This window comes from Scyliorhinus canicula, chromosome 13 (genome assembly GCF_902713615.1).
Source record: "Scyliorhinus canicula chromosome 13, sScyCan1.1, whole genome shotgun sequence".
Lineage (NCBI taxonomy): Eukaryota > Metazoa > Chordata > Chondrichthyes > Carcharhiniformes > Scyliorhinidae > Scyliorhinus > Scyliorhinus canicula.
The window spans coordinates 124,242,670-124,260,296 of record NC_052158.1 but is presented as its reverse complement, the minus strand read 5'-3'; the positions used below and the strand labels follow the sequence as shown (position 1 = coordinate 124,260,296).

At 47.3% G+C, this 17,627-nt stretch overlaps 1 protein-coding gene across 1 annotated transcript in view; it reads right to left on the bottom strand.

Annotated features, from left to right (window-relative positions):
- ccdc39 (coiled-coil domain containing 39) overlaps positions 1–17,627 on the bottom strand; it is a 187,870-nt gene that overhangs the window by 29,208 nt on the left and 141,035 nt on the right. The window contains exon 14 of the mRNA XM_038816334.1: positions 8,736–8,859. Within this exon, the coding sequence (XP_038672262.1) occupies positions 8,736–8,859 (124 nt within the window). The remainder of the gene's footprint in view (positions 1–8,735; positions 8,860–17,627) is intronic.

The window sequence follows — 17,627 nt, the reverse complement described above, 5'->3', positions numbered from 1 at the left end:
GGTTGGGGCGTGGAACGCACTCCCAGCTATGGTAGTGGAGTTGGACACTTTAGGAACTTTCAAGCGGTTATTGGATAGGCATATGGAGTGCACTAGAATGATTGGTAGTAGGTTGATTTGATCTTAGTTTCAGACTAGTTCGGCACAACGCGACTAGGGGCTTTTCACAGTATCTTCATTGAAGCCTCCTTGTGACAATAAGCAATTTTCACTTTTCACTTTCACATCGTAGGCCGAAAGGCCTGTACTGTGCTGTACAGTTCTATGTCCTATGTTCTAACCATGGCACACACTCGGCGTTGCTAACCTGCAACCATCACATGCTACCCCCCCTGATAAGCTATGACCCGCTCCGCCCCGAACCGGCGTTACTAGCCTGCAACCATCACATGCTACGCCCCCTGATAAGCTATGACCTGCTCTGCCCCGAACTGGACCCTCTTAGTGATTAAAATCGCTAGCCCCCGGGCCCTATTGTCAAATTCGCAGTATATCACCTGACTCACCCAGACTATCTGGAGCCTAGTCTGGTCACGTACCTGTAAATGGGTCTCTTGCAAAAACACCACATCAGCTCACAAACTCTTTAAACAGGTTTTGCACGTTCCAGGTGACTAAGCTTGTTGGGGCCTCTCGCCCCTCCCACCGTCGAGTCAGCTATTACCACTGTGATGTGTCATAACATTATCATCAGTTCCTAGGCCCCAGGCCCACCTAAGATGGCCATCTATCCCACCCAACAAGTGAGATAAAGAAAATCCCCTGGCCACTGTTAGCTCCCTATCCTCTACCCCCCAGCCACCTCATCTAGCCCCCTCCCAAACGAACATTGTAGACTCATCTAGCCATTCCAAACTGGCCGAACAGTTGCAGCCTACCCCTTAGTGCTAGCAAAGTTTCTCTCTGTTCCCCTCCCCCCCCCAGGGTCCCACACAAAAACAACAACAAAAAGTAATTCTCTAGCCACCCTCCCTACTCCCTTGTTCAAATTTCAGCATCCTTACCATGCTCTGCTTTCTCTCCAATTACCATATAAATCCACCCTCTTTGCCATCCTCCGGCCTCAAGAAAAATCTCCCCCCCAAAGACAAAACACAATATATTGTGATGCTTACAATCAACTCCATCCGACTTTCACATACACAATCCCATCACCCTTCCTCAAGCCAGTCCTTTATCCTTGATGAAGGCCTCAAAGTACAAAGTAGTGATCCTGTGAGTCCATTGTGACTCTCAGCCTCGCTGGATACACCTCCCTGAAATGCACACCCTTGTTGTACACTACCGTCTTCGCTTTATTAAAAACCACCCACCTCTTCGCCAGCTCAGTGCCAATGTCCCTATAAATGAGCACTGTGTGCCCGTCCCGATCAATGTGCCAATACTCCAGGACCCACTCTTTCCTCTGAACACTCTGAATGTGGACAATTACCACCCTTTGGTGGCTCATTCGGCCATGGTTCTGCCATAGTGCCCGGTGAACCCTGTCCAACTCTGGAGGGGCAAACAATTCCTTGTGCCCACCCCCCCCCCCCCCCCCCCCCCCCCCACCCCTCACCGACTGAGAGAATATCTCTGCAAAATACCTGGGCCCTCCACTCCCTCCTGCAAACCCATCACTGAGATTCAGGCTGCTCGACCTGTTCTCCAGATCTTCAACTTTAGCCTTCAGGCCCTTGGTACTCTCTGCCACAAGCAGTATTTTCGCTTCCAGCAAGGCAAGCTTACCTTAATGCCTCAACAGTAACTTCATTGCAGTGTTAATATAAGCCTACTTGTAACAATAATAAAGATGATTATTAACAAGGCTTCATCCATGCCCTTCAGCGTCTCCCCATGCCCCTTTACAGCTTTGGTAGTCTTGCCCAGCTGCTCTCGCATCTGGCTGAACGCCTCCTCACTGGTGGTTTTGAACTACTCTTTAATCCCCTTTACTTGCTGTTCAAATTGCCCATCCATCTGCCTTTCCAACTTCTGACTCCTGCGTCACCACCCCCCACCAGCATCTCTAATGTGATGGGTGCGTCCGCCTCTGCCATCTTTCCTCCCCGAAATTCCTTTGTCGGGCTACCAGCCGGAGGTTTCTTTCCCATGGCCTTTTTTTCTGAGGCTTTTGACATTTCTCTGTTGAATATCCACATTATCCATGCCAACCTGCTGGGCTGGAACACAAAATCTCCTGAAAAACTGGGCAAAAGAGATCAAAATACAAAGACTGTGGCAGGAGCCAGCTTTCATGTGACTTACTCTCACGTCGTCACCAGATGTCCTTATTGCTATGGCAATAATTTTGCACACAGCAAAATCCTACAAAGAGCAACAGCCATTTACTCTGTTTACTATTGGTTGGGGAAGGAATGTTTTTTTAAAATCTTTTTATTGGCATTTCCCATATTTATAAACAGTTGTACATATACACATCACATTTTTCTCCCCCGCGCTAATTTCCCTTATTGTACAGAGAGGTTTAGTTTGTCCTTCGTTTAACTGACCCTACGTGCATTTCATTGCCCTCTGGATCGGTCTATAGTTCCTCTCCCTTCACCATTGCTTCGCCAAAAGTGGGTGTGGTTGAGTGGGCCCCTCTGGCACCGCTCACAAATGTCCTCCACCTCCAGGGAGAACCTGCTAATTTGGGTTCTGGTCAGGTGCGCTCCGTGCACCACTTTGAGCTGCATTAGGCTTAGCCTTGCGCAGGAGGAGGTGGAGTTCACCCTGCTCAGTGCTTCGCTCCAGAGTCCCCATCCTACCTCTGTCCCCAGTTCGGCCTCCCATTTTTGTCTGGTCTCGTCCAGTGGAGTCCGGGCTCTGTCCAGTAGCTGTCTGGATATTTTCATAGCGCACCCCCCCCCCCCCCCCCCCCCCCCCCCCCTCGTTGCTTGTGCCTATCAGTTCCTCTAGTAATGTGGTTTTTGGGACGCGGGGTACCCTACTGTCTCTGCGGATGAAATGTTTTATTTGGAGGTGACACATTTCCTGTCCTTTTGCTAGTTTCCACTTCCTCGTCAGTTTGTCCCCCCCCACACACACACACACAAATGCCATGATTAGACTGTCTACGTTTTGGAAAAAGGACTTGGGGATGAAAATCGGAATGGATGTAAACAGGAGGGGAAGGAATATTGATGAGAATTTCAGGAATACTTCTTGGTCTTAACAATACCACGATGTTCCCTGAAATGTTGGAAGAGGTAGATGGAACGTTGGCTTATTATTTCAACTCAAAGATGGCTATTTCCGAATAAGGCCGCTCACTCTGAATTGCATTGTAGTCTATCTCCAAGTTTCAGGATAGGAATCGAAAACGTCAATTTTCCACAACAACCGATAGGAGAGCATGGATAAGGAGGAAAACGTTGATTATCGTGTGTTTGGATTTTCAAGGTGCCACACACAATTCAGACTTGTGGGATTTGGGTAATATAGGAGAACATAAGAACTAGGAGCAGGAGTAGGCCATCTGGCCCCTCGAGCCTGCTCCGCCATTCAATGAGATCATGTCTGATCTTTTGTGGACTCAGCTCCACTTTCCGGCACAAACACCATAACCCTTAATCCCTTTATTCTTCAAAAAACAATCTGTCTTCATCTGCAAAACATTTAATGAAGGAGCCTCAAATGCTTCACTGGGCAAGGAATTCCATAGATTCACAACCCTTTGGGTGAAGAAGTTCCTCCTAAACTCAGTCCTAAATCTACTTCCCTTTATTTTGAGGCTTTGCCCCCTAGTTCTGCTTTCACCCGCCAGTGGAAACAACCTGCCCGCATCTATCCTACCTATTCCCTTCATAATTTTATATGTTTGTATAAGATCCCCCCGTATCCTTCTACATTCCAACGAGTACACTCCCAGTCTACTCAACCTCTCCTCGTAATCCAACCCCTTCAGCTCTGGGATTAATCTAGTGAATCTCCTCTGCTCACCCTCCAGTGCCAGTACGTTCTTTCTCAGGTAAGGAGACTAAAACTGAACACAATACTCCAGGTGTGGCCTCACTAACACCGTATACAATTGCAGCATAACCTCCCTAGTCTTAAACTCCACCCTTCGAGCAATGAAGGACAAAACTCTATTTGCCTTCTTAATCACCTGTTGCACCTGTAAATCAACTTTTTGTGACTCATGCAGGTCTCATGAGCACACCCAGGTCTCTCTGCACAGCAGCATGTTTTAATATTTTATCATTTAAATAATATTCCCTTTTGCTGTTATTCCTACCAAAATGGATAACCTCACATTTGTCAACATTATATTCCAGCTGCCAGATCCTAGACCATTCACTTAACCTATCCAAATCCCTCTGCAGGCTTCGTGTATCCTCTGCACTTTTTGTTTTACCACTCATCTTAGTGTCATCTGCAAACTTGGACACTTTGCACTTGGTCCCCAACTCCAAATCATCTATGTAAATTGTGAACAATTGTGGGACCAACACTGATCCCTGAGGGACACCAAGAGCTACTGATTGCCAACCAGAGAAACACCCATTAATCCCCACTCTTTGCTTTCTATTAATTAACCAATCCTCTATCCATGCTACTACTTTACCCTTAATGCCATGCATCTTTATCTTATGATCAACCTTTGGTGTGGCACCTCGTCAAAAGCTTTCTGGAAATCCAGATATACCACATCCATTGGCTCCCCGTTATCTACTGCACTGGTAATGTCCTCAAAAAATTCCACTAAATTAGTTAGGCACGACCTGCCCTTTCTGAACCCATGCTGCGTCTGCCCAATGGGACAATTTCCATCCAGATGCCTCACTATTTGTTCCTTGATGATAGATTCCATCATCTTCCCTACTACTAAAGTTAAGCTAACTGGCCTATAATTACCCGCTTTCTGCCTACCTCCTTTTTTAAATAGTGGTGTCACGTTTGCTCATTTCCAATCCGCCGGGACCACCCCAGAGTCTAGTGAATTTTGGCAAATTATCACTAGTGCATTTGCAATTTTCCTAGCCATCTCTTTCAGCACTCTGGGATGCATTCCATCAGGGCCAGGAGACTTGTCTACCTTGAGTCCCATTTGCTTGCACATCACTACCTCCTTAGTGATAACAATCATCTCAAGGTCCTCACCTGTCATAGCCTCATTTCCATCAGTCACTGGCATGTTATTTGTGTCTTCCACTGTGAAGACCAACCCAAAAAACCTGTTCAGATCCTCAGCCATCTCCTCATCTCCCATTATTAAAACTCCCTTCTCATCCTTTAAAGGACCAATATTTACCTGAGCCACTCTTTTTCGTTTCATATATATTTGTAGAAACTTTTACTATCTGTTTTTATATTCTGAACAAGTTTACTCTCATAATCTATCTTACTCTTCTGTATAGCTTTTTTAGTAGCTTTCTGTTGCCCCATAAAGATTTCCCAGTCCTCTAGTCTCCCACTAATCTTTGCCACTTTGTATGCTTTTTCCTTCAATTTGATACTCTCCCTTATTTCCTGATATATCCATGGTTGATTTTCCCTCTTTCAACCATCCTTCCTTTTTGTTGGTATAAACCTTTGCTGAGCACTGTGAAAAATCGCTTGGAAGGTTCGCCGCTGTTCCTTAACTGTTTCACCATAAAGTCTTTGCTCCCAGTCTACCTTAGCAAGCTCTTCTCTCATCCCATTGTAATCTCCTTTGTTTAAGCACAAAACACTAGTGTTTGATTTTACCTTCTCGCCCTCCATCTGTATTTTAAATTCCACCATATTGTGATCGCTCCTTCCGAGAGGATCCCTAACTATGAGATCATTAATCAATCCTGTCTCATTACACAGGACCAGATCTAGGACCGCTTGTTCCTTCGTAGGTTCCATTACATATCGTAGCATGGATTGAGGGTTGGTTGACAGGCAGGAAGCAGAGAGTAGGAGTAAACTCAACAGTTTGGGAGGCTATTACTACTGAGATTCCGCAAGGATCAGGACTTGGGCCTCAGCTATTTACCATCTATATTACTGACTTAAATGAGGAGTATAATGTGTTCCGGTTTGTTGACTATACGAAATTTGATTGGAAAGTAAGTGGTGAGGAGGATGTAAAGAGGCTGCAGAGGGATATTGATTGTATGGTTGAGTAAATGGAATACAATGTAGTGAAGTGTGAAGTTATCTACTTCGGTAGGAAAAATTAAAGAACAGAATATTTATTTATCGTGAAAGTCTGAAATGTTTGCATTCAGAGGCTGCGATTTTCTGGCCCCTGGTGCGGGGTCTCTGGTGGTGGAGGTGGTTTGTCATTGGCTGTCAGTGGGATCTTCCGGTTCCACTGAAGTAAACGGGAGCAGAATCACCTTTAACAGGACCAGAAGATCCTACCCCAGACAGGGCCAGAAAATTCCAGTCAGAATGACCAAGTATTCTTGTACGTTAATCACAGGAAGTTAATATGCATCTGCAGCAAGCAATTAGGAAGGCAAATGCTATGTTAGCTTTTTGTTACAAAGGAATTAATAATCTTTATTATCGGACTTAAAAAGGGCTGGGTTAGTCAGGTGTTTCAATTTGGATTTGACGGAAGGGCTCGAGCGGTAATGGACAGCAAAAGCATACGCTTCCAGATGGAGAAGGTGGTGGCAGATCAGGGGGGTAGATATGTGATTGTGACAGGGGCGCTGGAGAGGTTAGTGGCGCTGTTAAATGTATATGGCCCAAATTGGGACGATGTGGGATTCACAAAGAAGATGTTTGGGGTCATCCCTGACTTGGACACACACAAACTGATAGTGGCGGAGGGGAGGGACTGGAACTTGGTGTAGGAGCCAAGGTTGGACAGGTCACGGCCGTACACGCTGGTCCCATCGGCGGGGGGGGGGGGGGGGGGGGGGGGGGGGGGGGGGGCGAAGGCGTTGGCTGGGCTAATAGAAATGGGAGGGAACGGGAGTACTTGTTTTTCTCAGCAGTCCATAAGGTATACTCACAGATCAAATTTTTTGTGATGGGGAAGGCTTTGCTGGCCTGGGTTAAGGGGTCGGAATACTCGGCAATTGCAGTGTCAGATCATGCTCCGCATTGGGTGGATATGGTGCTGGAAAAGGGGGTAGCGCAGAGGTCGGGGTGGAAATTAGGTGTGAGACTTTTGGGGATCAAGTGTTCTGTGACAAAATTGAAAAAGTAATTAAGGAATATGTAGGTTTCAACTGTACGGGTGAGGTGTCGAAGGCGGTTGTCTTGGAGGCTCTAAAGGCGGTGGTGAGAGGGGAGGTCATTTTGTTTAAGGCCAGGGTGGACAAAGAGGAGAGATTGGAGCGGCAAAGGGTAATAGATGAGATGTTGGAGGTAGATAGGAGTTATGCAGAGGATGGGGACTCGGCAAAGCTGGAAAAGAGGAAGGAACTATAGGCGAACTTCGACCGACTATCTACCAGGAAGGTGGTGCGCCAACTGAGACGAGCAAGGGGTGCATTTTACGAATATGGAGATAAGGCGGAGCATATGTTAGAAGGTCAGCTCTGGAGTGAAGCAGCGGCAAGGGAAATTGTGCAGGTGAGGGATAGGGCAGGGAAGTTTGTGGTGGCTCTGGATCTGATTAACAAGGTTTTTGAGGAATTTTATGAGAGGTTGTACAGGTCAGACCTGGGGGAGACCGTGAGATGCAGGAATTTCTAGATGGGTTGGAGTACCCGAGATAAGGGGAGGGGGACAGGCCTACATTAGAAGGGGCGATAGTGGAGCTAGTCATACCTAGTATAAAGGGAGATGTCTATGGCTACTGCATCCAGAACAAAGCAGCCCGCTTGTTTGGTGCCTCTTTACCACCTTAAAGATTCACTCCCTCCCCCACTCTTATGCAGTGGTACTCTCTACAAAATGCACTGCAACATCTTTCTAAGCCTCCTTCAACAGCATCTCCTAAACCTGTGACCTCCACCATCCAGAAAATCAGCAGATGTATGAGAACATTACCTGCAAGTATCCCTTCAAATCACACATCATCCTCTTAGTGCTATGTTGCCACTTCTTTATTGTCGCTGGGTCAAAAAGCTGGGTCATATTTCCTAACAGCACTGTGTAGACTGCAGCAGTTTAAGAAGGCAGTTCAAGCAAATTAAGATTGGACAACAAATCCTGGCTTTGCTCGCAATGTTCACATCCCATGAGCAAATTTTTCAAAAGGCTATTAATCTCATGTAAACAGAGAAAATGGAATAGTTCACTTTGACTACAGCTTAATGGCTGGTGAAATATCAATGTTGTTTGTCAATTCATGCAATCAAGTGCATGATGCTTCATGATATTACTTCCAGAAAAATTGATCATGTTTGAGTTTCAGTCTGCAGTTAACAGGCTAATTTCAGCAGGAATGGTAACCAGGACACGGCTGTTGGTCTGAGGTCTCTTACGTGGGTGGATAAAATCCCAAATTCTACACAGTATGACTGTTGGTACTCCTGAGGACACAAGTTTCATGCTCCACGATTGAATAAACTGCAAATTATGTGATACTCATTCATGATTAATTGCTAGGGTTATAGATGCCATGGAACCAAACCTCAACAAAAAGTCAACATCAAGGAGTATGCAACGAGGCAAATTAGTAAGAATAGAAAATAACTGTACAAATACAGTGGAAAGAAAATTAATTGTAATTGTGTGTAACAAGTAAAATAATTGATCTTCCTTTGAAAGTGTTTATTTTCTCATTCCATTTAAGTATTTACCAAAACAGGTAATTCATATCAGCATTTTGCATTTTCCCATATTCTATTTCTGTAAATATATTATGTACTTTTTACCTTAATGACATAATAGGCCTGAGATCGTTCTTCTTCGCCCTCGGGAGGTCTCATTGTAACCATCAAAAGTTCATATCTCTTCTTCATTTTATCAATTTTTGACAATCTTTCATGTAATTCAGCACTGATTTAATAGAAAAATACAAAAAGCAAACACAGTAAACATGAGTATTTAACTTTCTTTTTGCAATGTTTTATTGCAAGTCTATAATTTTCCCATTTTGTTTGCCAGCCGATCTATACCAGTTTCTGAAAAGTCTGACTTTCCAAACAATGAGGGTAATTTTCAGCCCAGGTTAGCAGTGAATGGGAACAGTGACATGGGCGTAAAATATGGCGGGCATCGTGAAATGGGATTCTCGCCAGTGAGATAGCATTTTACAATTTTCGAGAACCTTTGCGGTGACTGAACAAGAATCCTGCCATGGAAGGGCAGGAACCTAATTTAAATACAATAGCATCTCAGTAGGTAGCCCAACAGCCGTGACTCTCCACTCACTGAATATTCATCAGGCGGCAATTGGATTGACGACAGCTATACAAAGACGGGAACCTGGTGACCTCGCCTCCAAAGGGGATATAGGAAGTGAGTGCTCAGGTCGCCATTACCATCCAGGCTGCCAATTGCAGAAGACACTGGAAAGGACATGGAGGAACCCAGTTAAGTCCAATGTTGGGGGCTGGGGGGTGTTCAGTCATGGCACCTTGGTGTAGGGAGGGTCAGCCGCAGGCCTTCGCTACCATTCATGGCTGTAAGCCTCTATGTTTAAAGGGGAATGTTGGTTAGTTTGCAGGATGGGCTTCCCATGCCCTCCTTGCTGGGCTTGTGGTGATATCACCACTGAGGACTACCCTTCTAAAGTGGCAGTTGGAAAGCAGATGGGAGCAGGTGACTCCATAGGGTCAGCACAGGAGTCCCTGGGTGGGGTCCTATGAGATGTCAGGCAGCATGGCCAGTTTTGGGGACTTTGACAAGGGGTGGTTCCCAGCCTCATAAGGGTTGAATACCGTCACTCAGGTTCTGTTGGGGGAGGGGTGTTTGGGGGGGGGGGGGGGGGCTTCATATGCAACAGGTCTGCCTCAACTGTCACAAGAAGCCAATTGCCTAATCAGCCACCTGACCCTTGACGAGTCAATTGTGTCAATTTATTTGGCATTGCAATGCATACGTGTGCTGCTGATTCAAGTCCAATTGTCACTGGGCTAGTAAAGCAGTGACCCATGATGAACTGGTTCAAATCACATTAGGGCAGATGATGAAATTTGAATTCATTAAAAAGAAGTCTAGAAGTCTGGCCCCCAAGCATTGAACTCCAAGGCTAATACTCATGCTTCCATAACAGAGAGGTAACACTAATGTGGGCCCAAATGCAAGGGGTCATGGTGAAGGTATTCATCAATCACCCCATTCAGGAGATGATGAGTGGCAACATCATGTTTCCCCATGATGTTGGAATGTGGGTCCATTGAATGCATTCAACTGCCATCACTCCTCATGGAGTCACAGAGACCACTCAGGCTCTAAGGGTCGAAGTGTTTCATTCAGGTGGAGTTGAGAGGGGTAACTGTGGGGAAAGTGGCTATTATGTGATGGGGGGGGTTCATTGGAAAGGTGCTCATATAGGGGGATCTTCCTGATCCTGAGAGGGCTGTGGGTCAGGGCACTGTCAGAACTCTTCATCACTCATTTTGATCTCTTCCTTTCCGTTTTTGATTCGGGAGAATCATGGAGCTCATCGAACTGGCAATTTTTTTGGTTGCTACAGAGCAGCAGCAGTTGGGGTCAATATTTACAGACTGAGCAAAGGTGTTCCGCAAAGCAGTCATCCAGTCAGTGTTTAGCCTCCCCAATTTAGAGGAGACCATATTGCGTGCTATAATTACAGTAGACCAATTTGAAGGAGGTGTAAGTGAAAGACTGCTTCACTTGCGAGTGTTTGGGTCCTTGGATGGTGAGGAGATAAAGGAGCAGGTATTGCATAGGAATTCTGCAATTGCATACGAAGATGCCCCGGGAAGGAGATGAGGAGCTGAGGGTCATGGAGGAGTGGACCAAGATGTCACAGAGGGAGCAGCCCTCATAATGACAGGGCTGAGGGGAAAATGTGTTTGGTGGTGACATAATGCTGAAGTTGGCAATGTTTTTATAAATGTTTTTTTATTGGGTTTTTGAGAAGTTGGCAATGTTGGGAACCCCGCTAATGTGACCTTTGAGAGTGTCTCAAAACCCCGAAGGATAACTTGAAACACTGGTTCTTAGTGGTGTATTTTTGTTTGGAATAATATGAGCAACCATGTGCAACCCAGTGAGGGACCAGACCAGTCGTTGTTTAAACAATTAATAAAGAATATTAAAGTAAAAGAAAAGAAAAACACACAACAAAAGACGAATATACACTGTGACACAAGTATTTGAATAACTAAACACAGTTTTATCTGGGTTTATCCCTTGTCCCAAAATATGCTCACATTCCCTGAGCTCCCTTGAGACACCCCTTTTGCCAATTTTAGAAACTCTGCAGGTTAAATCCAGTTAATAGTTACCAAACTATCACTTAGGTGAAGTCTGGAAAAACATCTCTTCCTCATGTTTCCATAACAGTTGTAACACTCATGTGGCCCTGAATGCAAGGGGTTATGGTGAAGGTATTCATCAATCACCCTATTCAGGAGATGATGAGTGGCAGCTTCATGTTTCCCCATGATGTTAGAATATGGGTCCATTGAATGCACTCAACTGCCCTCACTCCTCACGGAGTCACACAGACCACTCAGGCTCTCAAGGGTCGAAGCGTTTCATTCCCGGTGAAATTGAGAGGGGTAACTGTGGGGAAAGTGGCTATTATGTAATGGGGAGGGAATGAGGTTCATTGGAAATGTGCTTACATCGGAGGATCTTCCTGATCCTGAGGGCTGTGGGTCAGGGCACTGTCAGAACTCTTTGTCACTCAGTTTGATCTCTTCCTTTCAGTTTTTGATTCGGGAGAATCATGGAGCTCATCGAGGTCTTTTGGTTGCTACAGAGCAGCAGCAGTTGGGGTCAATATTTACAGACTGAGTAAAAACTGCGTATTTTAGAGGAGCCTCTGCAATCTGCTGTGGCTTTAAACACCAGCTCGAACAGGCCTCCATGGCTTGGAACTGGTCTGTCGGGATGTTGTTTGGAAAAAGGGATGCCTCAAGGGAGTTCTGGCCTGTCGGACTATTGGATGGAAACTGAAGGGGCCCAACAGTTGTATTATTCAATCTCTTTGATATTCTCTTCTACCTCATTCAAATCCCTTGCCTTCAGAAGTTTTTATTTGTATAACCTCATTGATCTCTGGTGAACAATATTTCTGATATGACCATTTGCACTCGATGTCTCTAGATTCCTGCTAATCTTGTTACTTGTTTGTTATTTCATTTTCATCTCATATTCCCTGTTAATCTCATTAACTTCCCACAATCCTTACAGTAGAAATTGCAGAAGATGATGCTTTGAAAATGGAGGCCTGTGGGTCGGAGAAGAATGGACAAATGTATCCCTATCATGGCTCTGGGAGGAAGTGGAAGGGTTGAAGACAGAGATGCAACAGAAGGATCAGACATGGTTGAGTGTCCTGTCAACCACAGTGGGAGGGAACCATCAGTTTAGGAAAAAGGAAGACGCAGATGCACCGTTTTGGAATGTGGCATCATCCAATGCGATGGAGAAACTGGGAGAACGGGATGGCAGGGTGTGAGGAGCTGTAGCCAAGGTAGCCGTGGGAGTTGGTGGGCTTGTAATTAATATTGGTGCTCTGTTTATTGTCATGGGCCAGGGTTTAGAGAACACCAAAGTGTATCATGGAGTTCACCTGACCCACAATTTTGAATGGATTTTGGTTATGGGGCGCACAAGGGCCCACTTTACAGGTGTGATGCAACAGAGATCTAAAGTACTTTTAAAATAAAACAATGTTTATTTATGAATCCAGTTAACACTTTATAAACCCACATTAAACATCTCAACAATTATCAACACCAATAATCCCCACAGATAGAATATCCCATAAGTCAGTGTTCTTCAAACTTTTTTTCCAGGGACCCATTTTTACCAACCGACCAATCTTCGGGACCCAACCCGGCCGATCTTCGGGACCCAACCCGGCCGATCTTCAGGACCCAACCCGGCCGACCTTCGGGACCCAACCCGGCCGACCTTTGCGACCCACCATTTTCTGTTACCTTGTTTGCTGCTGACAAAAATATAGGAAATGGTTTTGGATCCCTTTGGCTTTGGTACACGCTCCTCCAATGGAACCTGTTGGATGAAGGTGAAGCCGTCCGGTGTCCGGAAGTATGGAGTCTCCATCTGTCCAAAGTCCTGATTTTTTTTTCTGTAAAGTTTTATCAAATAATCCCCCCCAACTTGCAGAAAAAAATAAAAATAAAATGAGTAAAATAAATGAAAAAAATGAATACCCCCCCCCCCGAACTTGTAAAAAAAAATGAATAAAATTAATGGGAAAAAAAATTAAATGAATAAAATAAATGAATAAAAACCACTACAGAACTTGTAAAATAAAAAGCTGCAACCATTTAAAAAAATAGCGGCCACACTGTGCATGCGTGCCCGATTATCGGCACGCATGCACAGTGCGGCTGAATTTTTTTAAAACATGTTCGCAGCGTTATGAAAAGCCGGCTGCTGCGAGGGGATTTGTGCGATCGGGAGCACCCCGGACAACGGCTCCGCGACCCTCTCGACACCTGCCTGCGACCCACCCGTGGGTTGCGCCCCCAACTTTGAAGAACAATTGCTATAAGTAACACTTCATAACTTTCCTAACAACATCCATAAGACCAAAAGACCCTTTTTACAGAAAGACAGCAGGTTTAAATTCTCTACAGAAACAGGTATTACTTTGAAACCTTGAAATGATCTGGAGACAGTCTTTAGATTGCAGAGAGTGATCAATGCACCTTCTTGCTGTGACTGCAGCTTCCTCAACTCTGAAAACGTAACTAAAACACACAGACACACACCAGCCTTTTTGCTCAAAAAGAAAGTAAAAGCAGAGTCATGGCCTAGCTCCACCCACACACTGACATCACTGCAGCTATTTGCTAAACACCCATTTCTTAAAGGTACATCTGTGGCGAATGTGATTCACACCGGATTATAACCTGTATATACATGTGTCTATATTGTAAGTGCAGTTGCACTATCTGACTTCCAGGGGGAGTAGCTCTGGGAATGCTTGAGAGTTGTACGGGGCTACTCCCTTGCCTCCGCCCAGGACTCCTCCCCGGGAGCTGCTGTATAAAGATCAGTGCCACAGGGTCAGATGGCCAGTTCACCGAAAGTTCAACGGCTAACAGGCTGGCTCTGTTGTAAGTATATTAAAACCGCTATTCTAATCCTACAAGCACATGTCGGTAGAATTGTTGGTTCCAACAATTTAATATACTTAGGAAACAGTCGAAGAAATCATGGAAGCAGTCCTCAAGCCCGGATGCCTAGAACGTGACCCACAGGATGCAGAGGCTAAGGAAATTTTTTCCCACTGGCTGAAATGTTTTAAAGCCTATCTGGCAGAAGCCAGCACCGCTGGAACAACGGAGGAACAAAAACTCAGCCTACTGCACGCGAGGGTAAGCCACAGAATCTCCACACAGCTGAATCCAGCTGGTTATTACACCGCAGCGCTGGTAATACTGGACAAAATGTACGTTAGGCCCATTAATGAGGTTTATGCATGCCACGTGTTTACGACTCGCCGCCAGCGGCCTACAAAAACGAGTGCTGAATTTGTAAGGGAATTGAACAACCTTTCCAATGACTGTAATTATCATGCCGTTACCGCGGCTGAGCATAGGGAGCTTGCTGTGCGGGACGTTTTCGTAGCGGGCCTTAGGTCTAACTATGTGCGCCAAAGACTGCTAGGAAAGGGGGCCCAGGACTTAGACACTACTGTGGAGGCTACTACCATTATGGAAGTTTCCTTCCGCAGCTTTACGTCGTTTCCCGCGGACCCCGCGACCCCATCGTGGACCTCCGACCAACAGTCCCCCCAGGCCTGTGCCGCACGGCCCCCCAGCTACCGCGCTGCCAAAGCCAGTTACTCTCCTGCCCCAGCCAGCTACTCAAGCCAGCTACTCAGCTGCCCCAGCTTGCCATTTCTGTGGCCAAAGCCAGCACCCGTGGCAGCACTGCCCAGCCTGATCTGCGACCTGCAGCAGCTGCGGGAAGAAAGGCCACTCTGCCAGAGTGTGCCTCACGAAAAGGGCCCCAGTTTTTAACTCCCCTGCAGAGAGAACAAATCGCTCCTAACACCAGCGGGCCCACGGGGCCCGAAACGCTGCGGCCTACGCCCCGACTCCGCCCCCTCCCGCCACGTGCGATCCATGGGGGCCGCCATCTTGGCAAACCCCCACCATGCAGCCGGCCACGTGCAACTCATGGGGGCCGCCATCTTCCTCGCCGCTCACCGCGTGCGATCCACGGGCCCCATCTGCATCGGCATGCTCAGAAAGCTCATCTGAAGAATACGACTTCCTCGGGCACTCACCACGCAGCCCGCAACTCAACGCGGTCACCCTGGATCAATCCCGCCCCAAGCACCTACGAAGTTCGATGGCGGAGGTCCAGATCAACGGGTACAGCACGCCATGCCTCTTTGACTCCGGGAGCACCGAGCGCTTTATATATCCAGAACTGGTAAGATGCTGTTCGCTTTCTATTTTTCCTGTGAGCCAAACTATCGCCCTCGCTTCGGGCTCCCACTCAGTCCAAATCCAAGGATGCACCGTCGCTACGCTCACAATTCGAGGCGCTAGTTATTCTAAATTTAAACTTTACGTCCTGCCTGACCTCTGCGCGCCACTCTTATTAGGCCTGGATTTCCAGTGCAACCTCAAGAGCCTCACCCCCAGCTTCGGCGGGCCCCTGCCCCCACTCACTATCTGCAGCCTAGCCACGCTGCGAATCTCCCCCCCTCCTCTCTTCGCCAATCTCACTCCAGATTGCAAGCCAGTAGCTACTCGCAGCAGGCGATACAGCCTACAAGATAGGGTCTTTATCCGCTCGGAGGTCCGACGGCTGCTCAGTCAGGGGATCATAGAGGCCAGTAATAGTCCCTGGAGAGCTCAGGTGGTGGTCGTCAAGACCGGGGAGAAATGTTGCATGGTCGTCGACTATAGCCAGACCATAAATCGCTTTACGCTCCTAGACGCGTATCCCCTCCCCAGAATTGCAGACATGGTTAATCAGATCGCCCAATATCGGCTATTTTCCACAGTGGATCTGAAGTCTGCATACCACCAGCTCCCAATCCGCCTGGAGGACCGCAACTACACGGCGTTCGAGGCCGATGGCCGCCTCTTCAACTTCCTCCGGGTTCCCTTCGGCGTCACCAACGGGGTTTCGGTGTTCCAACGAGCAATGGACCAAATGGTAGACCAGTACGGGCTGCGGGCCACGTTTCCGTATCTGGACAATGGTACCATCTGCAGCTATGACCAGCAGGACCACGACGCCAACCTCCACCGTTTTCTCCAAACGGCACACAAGTTAAATCTCACTTATAACAAGGAGAAATGCGTTTTCCGCACAAACAGACTGGCCATCCTCGGCTACGTCGTGGAGAACTCCCCCTCCCTCATTGCCCCAAGGCCCTCAAACGGTGCTTGGAGTTCTTTTCATACTATGCCCAGTGGGTCCCTCAATATGCGGACAAAGCCCGCCCACTCTTTTAAGGCAACACAATTTCCCCTGTCTGCTGAGGCGCGCCAGGCCTTCAGCTGCATCAAGGAGGACATCGCCAAAGCAGCCATGCGGGCGGTGGATGAATCCACTCCCTTTCAGGTTGAGAGCGACGCCTCAGAGGTAGCTCTAGCAGCCACTTTAAATCAGGCAGCGAGGCCCGTTGCATTTTTCTCCTGTACCCTATCCGCTTCAGAACTCCGACACTCCTCAGTCGAGAAGGAAGCGCAAGCCATCGTGGAGGCTGTTCGTCACTGGAGGCACTACCTCGCAGGTAGGAGGTTCACCCTCATCACCGACAAACGATCGGTTGCCTTTCTGTTTGACAACTCGCAAAGGGGCAAAATAAAAAATGATAAAATCCTTCGGTGGAGGATCGAACTCTCCACCTATAGTTACGGTATTAAATATCGACCTGGGAAGCTCAACGAGCCCTCGGATGCCCTATCCCGCGGGACATGCGCCAGCGTGCAGATCAGCCATCTGAAAGCCACCCACGTGGACCTCTGCCATCCAGGGGTCACCTGGCTCGCCCACTACATCAGAGCCCGAAACCTGCCTTTCTCCAACGAGGAGGTAAAAGCGGTCACCAGGGACTGCCCGATCTGTGCGGAGTGCAAACCACACTTCTATAGACCAGACAGGGCCCACCTGGTCAAGGTTTCTAGACCCTTTGAACACCTTGCGATCGATTTCAAAGGGCCACTCCCCTCCACTAACAAGAACATCTATTTCCTCAACATCATCGATGAGTTCTCCCGATTCCCTTTTGCCATTCCATGCCCTGATATGACCTCCCACACAGTCATTAGGGCCCTGCATAGTGTCTTCACCCTGTTCGGTTTCCCCAGCTACGTGCGCAGTGACCGGGGTTCGTCCTTTATGAGCGACGAGCTGCGTCAGTAACTGCTCGACAAGGGCATCGCCTCGAGCAGGACTACCAGCTACAACCCCAGGGGGAACGGACAGGTGGAGAGGGAGAACGCGACGGTCTGGAAGACCGTCCTGCTGACCCTCCGGTCTAGAAAACTCCAAGTCTCCCAATGGCAAGAAGTCCTCCCAGACGCGCTCACGCCATCAGATCCCTCCTCTGTACAGCTACAAATCAAACCCCTCACGAGCGACTCTTCATTTTTCCTAGGGGCACTACACGGGAGTCTCAC